The sequence below is a fragment of the Gambusia affinis genome, linkage group LG19, assembly GCF_019740435.1.
Source record: "Gambusia affinis linkage group LG19, SWU_Gaff_1.0, whole genome shotgun sequence".
NCBI lineage: Eukaryota > Metazoa > Chordata > Actinopteri > Cyprinodontiformes > Poeciliidae > Gambusia > Gambusia affinis.
This window is the reverse complement of record NC_057886.1, coordinates 6,662,511-6,674,655: the sequence shown is the minus strand read 5'-3', so window position 1 is coordinate 6,674,655 and position 12,145 is coordinate 6,662,511. Positions and strand designations below refer to the sequence as shown.

General features: G+C 37.0%; 2 protein-coding genes across 2 annotated transcripts; one reads left to right on the top strand and one right to left on the bottom strand.

Moving 5' to 3' along the window:
* Positions 1 to 20: 20 nt before the first annotated feature.
* On the bottom strand, positions 21 to 4,171 carry pdap1b (pdgfa associated protein 1b). The gene is made up of 6 exons (XM_044100690.1): positions 4,028 to 4,171; positions 3,642 to 3,733; positions 2,665 to 2,769; positions 1,971 to 2,092; positions 1,551 to 1,702; positions 21 to 510 (listed from the first exon to the last, which is right to left on the bottom strand). Exons 1-6 carry the CDS (start codon positions 4,038 to 4,040, stop codon positions 446 to 448), a joined length of 549 nt encoding a protein of 182 aa, XP_043956625.1. The 5' UTR covers positions 4,041 to 4,171; the 3' UTR covers positions 21 to 445.
* A 371-nt stretch (positions 4,172 to 4,542) lies between these two features.
* bud31 (BUD31 homolog) lies at positions 4,543 to 7,125 on the top strand. Its single transcript, XM_044100688.1, has 4 exons — positions 4,543 to 4,746; positions 5,618 to 5,740; positions 6,362 to 6,528; positions 6,614 to 7,125. The coding sequence occupies exons 1-4, from the start codon at positions 4,653 to 4,655 to the stop codon at positions 6,662 to 6,664; spliced, it is 435 nt and encodes a 144-aa protein (XP_043956623.1). The 5' UTR covers positions 4,543 to 4,652; the 3' UTR covers positions 6,665 to 7,125.
* The last annotated feature ends 5,020 nt before the right edge of the window (positions 7,126 to 12,145 follow it).

Genomic DNA, 12,145 nt, shown 5'->3' with positions numbered 1-12,145 from the left:
CTCATGAACAAGCAAACCAGGAATAGACACGTTTTTACTGGTTTCATATAATTCATCTTAAAATTTGTTTTAATGAGTCAGTTATATACAATGTAAGACCCCCCCCAAAAAAAATGACATAGTGGCAAAGCTCACTTAGCAAAGTTGGAATTGTACAATGATAAGTATACCGTGATTAACATTGAGGGGTTCATTCCAAGTGCACGTGAAGATCAATGCATTCTCATTTGTAGCTTTTATCCCCTGGAGGGAGTCTGAGCCGTTACTCCATGCCAAATACACCCAATCCCCTCTTCGCCCTCTCCAAGTCTCCTCAATCATTTTTACAACTGTTCATTGTCGCAGTGTCGTCAAACACTCTTCAATGATCTTCCGTTAAAAATAGTCAAATGTATATCGCACCAGTCCACGAATGAGTGAAGAAGCCTCTGATAAAGACTCGGCATCATTTCAGAGAGAGGGAGTTCACCCCTCTGGCTGCCGCCGCCGCCTCTGCTGCTGCTTCTTTTGCTGTAGGAGAAAAGGGTAAAGATGGATAATCAGATCTAGAGGTTAGGACACGCACACAGTGGCGGTGTAGAAAGCTGCCAGTGTGGCTCTTTAGCCGGCTGTCTTTTGGCTTCCAAACGACTTAATTTATCATCTTCTGCTGCCTCATATTTTTGATTAAGTTGGCAAATGTAAATATTTGAAATTTTAACAAATCCCTTTGCATTCAGTGTTCTTAATTTTATTTATTTGTTCTGTTATGAAAGCAAGCATTATTATTTTTGCGCAAAATTGTAAAAAAACAACAACAAAAAAAAACTTTTTTTATTTAACACAAAAACTAATGAACAAAACACTGCAACACTTTGTTTTCCCATAATTGTATAGTCCCACATGCTTACATGTGATTGGCTGTTATGCTACCAATCAAAACAAAGCTCTGCCAAAAGGAGGGCGGAGCCACTGAGAGTGAGAGCTGAGCAGCCAAAGGAAAAGAACATGGGGAGCCGGTTCTTCGGACTCACTACAAAGTATCGGCTCTTAGAGACAACTGTTTTTGAGATCTGGAGAAAACGTTGATTAGCTAACATGCTTGTTAGAAGTTTTACATGCTACAGTATTGCATGTAAAGCAGCAGGTGTGGCAAAAAAAATTTTTCAGTTCTGAAACAATTGTATCAATAGTAACCGTAATAAAATTAAGTCCACATCCTCTGTTGGATCCTGGGAAAGTATTCATACCAGGGTTGCGCCGGTCAATTAGCCCCGATTTCCTCAATTTTGGATTATCGCGATTGGCCAATATTTACATGTGAAACCGATTTTATCTACGGCCGTAAAGGTCTGAAAATCAGCCACTGTCCCAGAGGTTTAGCTAATTTACTCATTGAACACCAAAAAACTTTTTATTAACATTTGACTGCACTACCTCATGTGCAGATAAAACAAGCTGGTATTATTTCACAAGTATTGTTTAATGTTTTTCTACACAGTTAAATTTAAACTGTGTTTTGTGACCTTATAATGCCTGACTGTAAGTTAGACAAAAAAAAATCGGCTTACCTTTTTTCTCTTCTTCTTTCTTTTTTGCTGCCTCCTCTCTTTGTTTCCTGATGATGGCGAGGCGGGCGAGGTCTGCTTTGGCCTGGTCCGTCTTCCCGGCCAGGTGCATCTTCATGTACCGCTCCTTCGCTTTCTGCTTCTCAATCTCTTCTCTGATTATGAGAAAATCCAACACTCCATATTTATGAATGGGATTATGTAACTTCAGCTTTTAAATGTTTCTTTTTTTGTGTAACTTTTTTTGCATTGAACACACCAAATCACAAACTGCTGAAGGAGGAGCATGTAGCATTTTTGTGGAGATAGTTGTCAAAATATGCTAACAATGTGCTTTAACGAGTCCATGACTGGAAATATGCCATTGTGGATGTTATGTAAAAATCCTTTTTGATGGCAGGAAAAGAGCCAGAAATCACAAACCTCTCTCTCCTTGATAATTGCCGCGGCTCATCCAGTTCAATCTGTGTCACCTTCTTAGACTTCTGAGCCACTCTGTTGGGATTCTCGATTTCTATCAATCCCTCCACTCCGGCTCTCTTTCTCTACAGAAATAAACAAATCAAGGGGAAAAATGACAAGAATTAACTTACAGGAATATAATTAAGATGTAAATATTTGAAAGAAATAAGGAATTAAGATCTTAAGAAGATAAAAATTATAAAGTAGTCCTGAACTGAGGATTAAATGATTTCATGACTTCACCTCAATTCCCAGAATCTCTCAAGTTTTTAGCCTCTCTGACCCCCAACATGTCATATTTAGAGGCAAAAACCTGACTTCTGTTTTTTTTTTTATCTGCATTAAGCTTCATAAAATTCTCCCCCAGATACTCACCGATATTCTAAAGACGCAGCTAAGGGCTGTCGGCACAAATGTAGAGGTTTATATCGCCACCATATGGTAAGAAACGATATAGATATTTCACATGTAATTTTTGAAGTAAAGCTACTCTAAAGTGGTGCCCTGAGGAACTCCATAAGTTGTCTTTGGCCAAGCAGTTTTATAAATGCTTTGAACCAAACCTGAATACTGCATACAGTACGATTAGGTGATACTTTAAACTGTGTGTGGATGTTTTAACAGAGCAATGGTGGAATGGGGGGCAATGTAATACCAGGGAATCGTCGTCGTCGCTGTCCTCTGAGTCAGATCCTGGTAGCTTCTCTTCTGCTGTGTCTTTAGGAGATGCTCCTTCTTCCCCTTCCTCCTCTTGTTCATGCTGTGACATGAAAACAACATAAAGCAGAGGTAGGATACACTCGTTAGCATGTTACAAAAAGAACCAGGTTAAGAACACAAGACACCACTCAAAAAGCCCCACACTGGAGATCATGATCATACCAATATCAAGTATTTTTTAAGCAGTTATGTCACCCTCAGCTGTTTTTGCTGTTGATTATTTGTTAGGGTAAAAAGAAATACCACTAATCAGTTTTTTCTAATGTTGTTAGCAATAAAAATGTACATGTGAATACGCCCCTGGGGGAAGTTTCCTGGATTCTCGTGGGCGACTCTGTGTCACTTTAAAGCTCTGAGAGGTCTGACTCATCTGTCTGCTACTTTTTTCACAAATGTAGCAGACAACTCTGTCAGTTATATTTCTAAACAGTAAAGACTCAAATAGAGGAAATATCGAACATTTAGAGATATGAAAGGTTAATTAAGAACGCAGTCTTTGTCCTTTAGAGTTGCGCTCATGACTGGAATATGGTTTAGTTTGGTTTCTTCTTTAATTCAATGTTATCATTTTGACATTAATAATATGCTGAAAAATTAGTTTTTTATGTTTGAAAATAATAATAATAATAATAATAAAATAATAATAATAATAATAATAATAATAAATGAGAATAAGGACTTTTTTGTCATGCTGCAGATGATACATTATACCCACACTTGGCTCGTTAATGTGTTTTACATCCTTGTTTGAAATAAATACTAAATTGTACGTGCTTGTTTTAAAAAGTATTTAGAAACAACTAAGTAAACTATAGTTTACTTCAAGTGAGGGAAATGATTACGTTGTGTGATTAGAAATACAGAGCTCACTGTGTGAGTAAGTAATAATCTAGTGTACCCCCTTAAACCTACCTTTTTCCTCTCTTTTTCTGCTTTCATCTGAGCATCTATCTCCTCGGGACTTGTGTACGTGCGCATGCGACCTTTGTGGCCACCTTTTTTGCCTGAAACAAAACGAAACATTATATCATTCGTCTCACACACAGCTGAATACATTGTGTACACCTGAAGAGCCGAACAGTGACCATACGACTAATATAAGACAAAGATAACCTTAAAACATCTTTTAATAGCTATGTCTCCATTTGAAGCTAAATTTAAAGAAGAGTTAAACGGGATACCGGTGGGTGTACTAAAACAGCGCGTCGCTGGTATCGTTTTCCCTTCTCGACGAGCACAAAAGGTGAACAAAAACAGGTTTTTAAAACCAATGTAATATGTGTAGGCACTGTTCTTACCTCCTTTTGGCATTTTGTAAAACTACGTAGTTGTTACAACTTATCTAAGAGGAAAATACTAACAAAAAACATAAATGTTAAGGCAACTGCATAAACTGACAGCTGGCTAAACTAAGAGGCGAAAAGCTGAAGCAACTCTTTGGGGCTGAACCATCTGCCTGACGGAAAATATTTTGTTCAAGAATTTTGTAAAGATCCAGAAGGCAATTTTCGTTGCAATAAAACAAACATAATTTTAATCTAAATAAAATTCAATATTTTTGTGTGTAAAAAGAAATATGATGACTTGCGTATTTTACTGTACGGCAATTTACAGGAGCGCTAAAGTGATGCAATAGGCCAGGAAAGAAATTAAACCTTAAGTTTGTGTTATCGTACAAAAGTATTTATAGACAAAACACAAGTTTAAATAAACTTTAAAACGTTATTGATAAAAGATTATATTAAAATTGGTAACCTCCAGCAATAAGGAGATATGTTATTTTTAACTTAGAAATGTCGTCATCAGTTCCCGAGATTACGTAAAAATTGCGCGCCTGACACGGGCTCGGAGTCGGATACTTGAGGATCGAAAACACCAGAAGCTTCTGTTTTAGCTGCTTTAGTTTTGTTCAAAACAGTCAAAATGCCCAAAGTAAAGAGGAGCAGAAAGCCACCTCCAGATGGATGGGAGCTCATTGAGCCCACTTTAGATGAGCTGGATCAGAAAATGAGAGAGGGTAGGTCCGTTTTCATACGAATGTTTAACGAACTAAATAGATGGAGAATGGGATACAGGAAGCAATTGAGATAAAGCGTAATGTAATATCTTTATCTGAGCGTATGATTTTCATGTTTCCTCCCACCTAATGCTTTAGTAGTGTGCCTGGGGTATTCAAATTAAGATAGCCTTGCAGTATATTTGGAAAGAACTGCCAACATGAGCTGCTAACATTAAAGCTACCAATAAGATCGGTCTCTAAAAATTGTCTACTCTCCTTAGATGTACTTTGTCAACTATAGAATAACACTTTATAGTAAATAAATTGCTATTTAATAAAGATAAAAATCTGCCCTCCAAAACAAGGTACAGCACGTATGCCTCTAGTGACGTAACGACATAACGTCTCTGACCAGACATCTAATAAGAATAAGAACAATCTATTTAATTTAAAATGACCTTTATATCTCCAATTGAGATCTCAAAGGGCACATTCCCCAGTCTGAATTATTTATTTATTATCTATTTAGTTGTTTCTTTCTTTTTCTTTTCAACCTGTTTTTCTATTAAATACCCCTCTATGAGAGTACTGTGTGGATTACAGGGAGGTTTCCCAACAGTAAAACACTGGGAAGTGGTTTGTAAAGGGAACCAAGTCAAATAGGAGTGATAAGATTTTGTTTTCAAAGATATAAATAAATAATTTAATGACAAGTTGTTACAGCTTGTCTTAAAAAAAACCCCATCCAGCATATTTTACCAAGCAGGTTCCAATTTTTTCCCTTGTATTCCTCAATTACTTTACTGTACTTTTGGTTAATATAAGGTGTCTGGATAATGTCTCCAAATATCTTCATACTTATTTTCTTCATCTGCTCTCTGTGTCCCAGCTGAAACAGACCCTCATGAGGGGAAGCGGAAGGTGGAGTCCCTTTGGCCGATCTTCAGGCTGCACCATCAGCGCAGTCGGTACATCTACGATCTCTTCTACAAAAGAAAAGCCATCAGTAGAGGTGCAGAGATGCTTAACACTATAATCCCATTGTTGTTTCTCTCTCCTTTTTTTTGACTGCTTTAGTGGTTTTAAGTGTGTCTGCAAACTTTAAAGCTAGAACTTCAAGTCAGAGTTCCTGCGCAATTTATAAATATATGAAATTGATGTTTTCCAGGTCTGGTTGGTTTCGCCAGATGCTGTAGTTTCCAGATGTGTTTTCCATACTCTTACCTATTCGCTTTCCCCTTTTAATCCATGCATATGTCAGTTTCAATTATTCATCCATCCATTTGTGTTTATTGGTCAATCTGTCGATTCGTCCAAACCTTTCATCTACCCACTTGCTATCCCTCGGATTACCCATCATGTTTATCCATCCATTAGATTTTTCATCCAGTGATCCATGCACAAATCTGCTTATCCACAAATTTATTCAGGAATATGAAATTTTATATTTAGAATTGAAAACAGGTGCGGAAAGCAATAAAATGCAGACAAAAAGATAGGCAGGAAATCCCTCTATAAGATAAATGTGTTGGTTTCTCTGCGCATGAACCAGAACGACTCGGTTTATCAAACATATCTTCCATTAATTAATTTTATTTATTTTTTTTTTTTTCTATTGTTTGTTTTGTGGCAGAGTTATACGACTACTGCATAAAGGAAGGATACGCAGACAAAAACCTGATAGCCAAGTGGAAGAAGCAGGGCTACGAGAACCTGTGCTGCCTGCGCTGCATCCAAACCCGAGACACCAACTTTGGAACTAACTGCATCTGCAGAGTCCCCAAGAGCAAGCTGGAAGTCGTAAGTCTGACAAAGTCATTTTACTGTACTGTGTGCGCTGCAGAGGGCGGTCCGGCCCGATGTTAAGACGGTCTGTGTTCCGCAGGGAAGGATCATCGAGTGCACTCACTGCGGATGCAGAGGATGCTCCGGCTGAGCGGCGCGCATGTCTGCCTCCAGGACTCGTCCGGTTTTCATAATACAAGCATGGAGTAATTATTTTTTTTTTTTTTCAATTTTACTCTCATTATTATTTCATCTGCGTCAGAAACGCCTCGTTACCTTCACCGTCAGCTGCCCTTACGTGGGATCAATGTTCTGTGTTTAAACGCAGCAAGGCGATGGGAGAACACAGAGACCGGGGGCCATTTTTTTTCTTTTTTTCTTTTTTTTTATCATCAGTTTTTCCTGTTTGTGCTTTTTATTCTTGAAAGTTATGGACGGTTTCTGAGTCGGACCTGTCATTCCAGATAGCCATGCTCACCGTGAAGGTCGGTTCTAACGCGTTGATTTTCCTTTAATGTAGATTGAAGTAAGTTTTTGTGTTGTTTTTGGATGGAAATCCTGATGTTTGTCAATATTACAGTATGATTTTTAAATAAAAGCATTTCAGCCATTTCCTGTTGTTTTGTGCTTTTTGTTGGCATTTTATCACAATTACAAGTTCAGTATCATCAATTTTAGCTGTTATTGAAGCATATTAAAAGAATCGGAAGTGAGAAACGCAGAGCATTTCAACAAGGCAGAGTTTCAATCTTCATTAATTGAAATTAATCAGTGTTTTAGATATATATTCTTTTGCTGTTAATGCTATAGTTTATTAGGCCACAAGAAAAACAAACAAGGACCATTCCAGGTTGGGTTTTCCTGTTTCCTTTCTGAATATTATGTGTAAAGACATCAAAACCTTCTATATGTATGCATATCAACTAATTACTATGCGTAACTTTGCTACATGTGGTAATTAGTTGATATAAACCAGAATCATTTGGGGAGAAGATCACCAGATCATCTGCATACACAAGATGGTGTCACAGCTGAATAATTCATATGTTTATTAGCGTATAACTGGAATAAAACTAGAGTCAAAACGTCCCAATCGCGACCTGATAAACATGAAACTAAATAGTTCAGCTAAACAAGAGAAGGCAGTGTTTAATTTAAAACATGGACGTCTGAACCTTTCCCTACAGGGGGGCCACAACTGTGAAGTTCATTAAAAAATAGGTGGGGGGCCACGAAAACATTTATCTCTTCTGAAAAATGTAAAAACAATTCTATTGTACAAACTAAATATGTTAATAGATATTAACATGTTGTACTAGCCTGATTTCTGTATAAGAAAGTATCTGTAGATCAATTCAGATTTATTTTAGGTTACAAGAAAGGAGGCTTTCTTGTTTCATTGTTTTTGAAAACTATTATTTATTAGCTCAGTTTCATAAATAATTAAATGTTTTTTTTAAAATTAAACTTACTGGTGCTATCTGCTACCAAACTTAAATGAAAATAAAAAAATGTGGTTATTAAGAGATAAATAGCTTCGGTTAAGTTTTTAGTTTTAAGACTAATTTTGCTTTCCTTATTTTTTTGGATTAGTGAAAATTTCACTTTTTTATTTCCCATGCTATTGACTCCGTTCAAATAAACGTTTTCTGCCTTATCAATTATTGACCCAGTGGAACTAAATACAAACAAAGATCAAATATTTCATGTTTTGTTTGCTAAAAATAATTGAAAACCAAATATTATCTTTTCTTTCCTCTTCACAGGTCTGCACTGTGTGCTGATCTATCTCAGAGAGATAAGTTCATATATTTATTATTAATGGGGTGCCAGTACCACACCACGTGACCCATAATTTACCACAACAGCTACTTACAGCGTAACTGAGGGGGCGAGTCTAGATTTTTTTCCTGATTAGAACGATCTGTGAAATTATGTAAAAATTTTCAAGCATTCTTCAAGTTCTGTTGTCACTGTTTTCGTTAGTTTAGTATTTTACCAGGGATTTTTTGAAAAATGTATTTGAGAAAAAGTGGAAAAAGCTGGGTCTAAACCACTGCAAATCAAATCAAATCCGACTTTATTTGTATAAGGTGAAACTACAACAATGTGAAAGGTGTCAAATATTATTCTTAGGATAATCTAATAGTTTCTTAATAGGTAGTTTTATTTAATACATTCTGGCACAACCAACTCTTTGAGGATTCTAAGGACACTACTGAATTAAAAGAGTCATTATAATCTGAAAGTGGACTCAAAAGGAAACACTATAAAACTCTGAAGCTCTCAGGAAGCCAGGAGAAAAGCTGACAAAACAGAGTTAGGTTTCTAGGCAGCATAAAGGGACATAAAAGTGACTTCTGTTCATCGTGTGGTGGTGACGTTAAGTTTAAAATGGCTTCCAAACACAGTCTGACTTCGAACCATTTACATGATCAATATAAAACCTGCAGAGAAGTTGGAATGAAGTGCATCAGCTCCTCCTCTATAGCATCATCGATCGATTAAAAACCGAACAAGCATCTCCTCCTTCTCATCGCTCATAAATCAGAGTGGAAGATTCGGTTTTTAGCCATTAACTACTGAGGCAGTTTACACCGCAAGCTGCTGCGCACCGGGTCGCCCACACGCCTCCTCAGCGCAGCAGCGCGCTGTGAGGACGGATCATATTGTTGCAGACTTGTTTTCACATCAAAACACCTTCACATCCGCTGCTCCCGCAGGGCAATTAGAAGTGTTTCGCAGATGATGAGCATTTATTATTCATGGCACCTCAGATGCTCGCACATCCGTCATTGCTGAGGAGAAAGTCACACACACATAGATGAGGCTGTTACTTTTACTGGAGGGGACGTTTAATCTGAACACACACACACGTTTGCGTGGCTATCTTTGTGGGGACTTTCCATTGACTTCCATTCATTTCTACAGCCTAAACCTTACCCTTATTCTAACCCTAACTAAAACTCACTTCACACCTTGCTCCTAAATCTGACCCCTAACAGCGTTTCCCCTTGTGGAGAACAGACTTCAGTCCCCACAAAGAGCAGTGGGTCCCCACAACGTAATATGTCAGGAAAATGGTCCCCACAAGGTATTACAAACAAACGCACACACACACACCAAACAGCAGCAGGCAAACAACAAAACAAAAACAAAGGCAAACAGAAGGACGTTCACATCATGCTTTATTCAAATTTCTCGCAGGGCTGACCCTGCAGTTTGATGAGATACAAAAAGCAGACATAATACAGCAACGTAAGGACACAGCGGCATGGCTTCTCAGATTACATTCAGTGTGTGTGTGTTTTGTTTTTTGTTCTTTGTAGGTTTTTTTTTTTTTGCATGACTAGGACAAAAACCCAATGCATCAGGCTTATCTCTTCATCACATGCTGCACCGATCCACTTAAGTAGTAGTTTCTAAGCCTTGCTTGTAGTGACCTTTAAACTTTAAACTCTGACCATGCAGTCATGTAGTTATCATCCCACAGAATCACAGACGGCACAAAACGCAAAGATAAGCCACTTTTAAAAGTTAAATCCTAAACTGGGAGCGTTTATCCTGCAATGGGCACCAGCACTAATCAACTGGCCAGAGATTGTTATGTCCCAGCAGGGCTCAGTGATCAGCCGATCAAACGCACTAAAAATAATAATACTAAAACTTCGCCTTATCAAGTTTAATTAAAAAAAAAAACATTTAAATCAGAAATTATTAGCCTTATGGAAATAACTTAACTCAATAAATTAGAATATCTTTGAAAAGTTAAATGTATCCAATTCAAGGAGGTGGTAAAATGGAGCAAAAAAATTCTAATTTTAAACTTTTTCCCATGTTTACTTTGATGATTGTGGCTTGTAGCTGATAATTTAAAAAAAACAAAAACATTTTATTTATAGCATAAAATATTGAGGAAATGTCACATTGTGCCTTTCAAAATGTTGACCCGAAAGTCATTGAAGAAACGTCACAGAAGCCCATAACCATGAACGCTGATGGAAAGTTGGGTGGTAGGAAAAACAGACTAAATAAAAACATGTGCAAAAGCAACAGGGAAAAGCACATGTGGAAAAATCTGCTGCAGATGTCATGGGCCGAGTCCAAAGTGAAAGCAGCCGGCGCAGTGATGCAGTAATTCACGCAGAAAGAGCTCCATCTAAATTGGTATATTTAAAAAAGGGCATATTTTAAAGTAGGCCGAGCATTTGTAAATGTACATATAAAATAACTATAAATTTGTTGGTCTGATGTGACATTAAAAATTTTGAGAGAAGTCGCATTTGGGGTTTTTAAAGCCATAATCATCAAAATAAACAACCATAAAAACCTAAGAAAAATTACTGTCTTACATTTTTAATTAAATTCGTGATATTCATCATTTCTTAAGATGCACTAATATGAATTTAATCAGGATAAAACTGGATTACTCCTTCATTTTCTGGCAGATTTCAAATCAAATAACCTGGAGCACATATTTCCCGTCTTTAACAAAAAAAAAAATGCAAAAACAAAAAGAAAAAAGAAAAAATTACAAACACTGCTGATTTGAAAGAAAACCAAAAATGGGTATCAGCCACTGAAAGCCTGATTGGTGCATCTGTAGTTAATAAAAAGTCGAGCAGGTGTCCTGAATTAAACTTCTGTTGGCACAAGAAATAAAAGTTTATTGTTAAGAGCATTAAAAGAGCAATTGCTTTCAGCAAACCGTATTGTAACAAAAATGAAATATCAACACAGTGATCACTCTGGCACAAGACTGTCCCATGCTGACAACACGTCACTCTCACACAACTTTAAGACAACAGTGAAATTCAATACATTTAGATTAAATAGCTTAAAATTCTCCTGTTTAATAGTCAAGAGAATGCCCCCCCAGCGGCTGGTCCCAACTATTTGATCGGTAACATTTCTCCTGACCGACAGGATTCAGTTCTCCACCACCGCGGACGTCGTTACCCTGAAATCAAAAGCTTAAACTTACGTAGAAACGGTCGTACAACGTGTTGCCGTTTATAACAAAATGGACGCTTGTCGGTTTCTGAAGGAATGTGGGCTGTAAAAAATAATAATAATAATAATAATAATAAATATTGGCGAGTGAAGGTAAAATTAGAGAATAAGGGACAGATGGATGGTTCCAAAGAGAAGGGCTAGTTTCACGAACACAGCGTCTGTTCTCGGCAAACAGAAAATGTCATCAGACGTGGCGCTGCGGTGCTGAAAAACATGTTTACATGTTAGTGCGGCGGGTATAAAAGCTGTCAACACATATGCGGCGCCGTTTGTGAAGTCACACAGTAAAAAATTAACAGCATTTTTTTCTTTTACTTAGCTTGTCATAAATAAAACATTGGGTGCTCGTTTTTCAAAGTCATATTTGAACCATGTTATTCATATATTTAAAAATGTCAAGAGTTCCAGATTAAATATTTAAGATGTAGCCTAACTAAGCATTTAACTTTCAAATCAATATCTAGTTAGCAAGCTAGCAATATAGCAAATATTTAGCCTGCTAAGTATGTAAATATTTTACTCTCAGTTTAAATAGTTAGCAAGCTAGCAAATATTTAGCTTCCTAACTATCTAAATATTAAACTTTCAAATTAAATATCTAGTTAGCAAGCTAGCA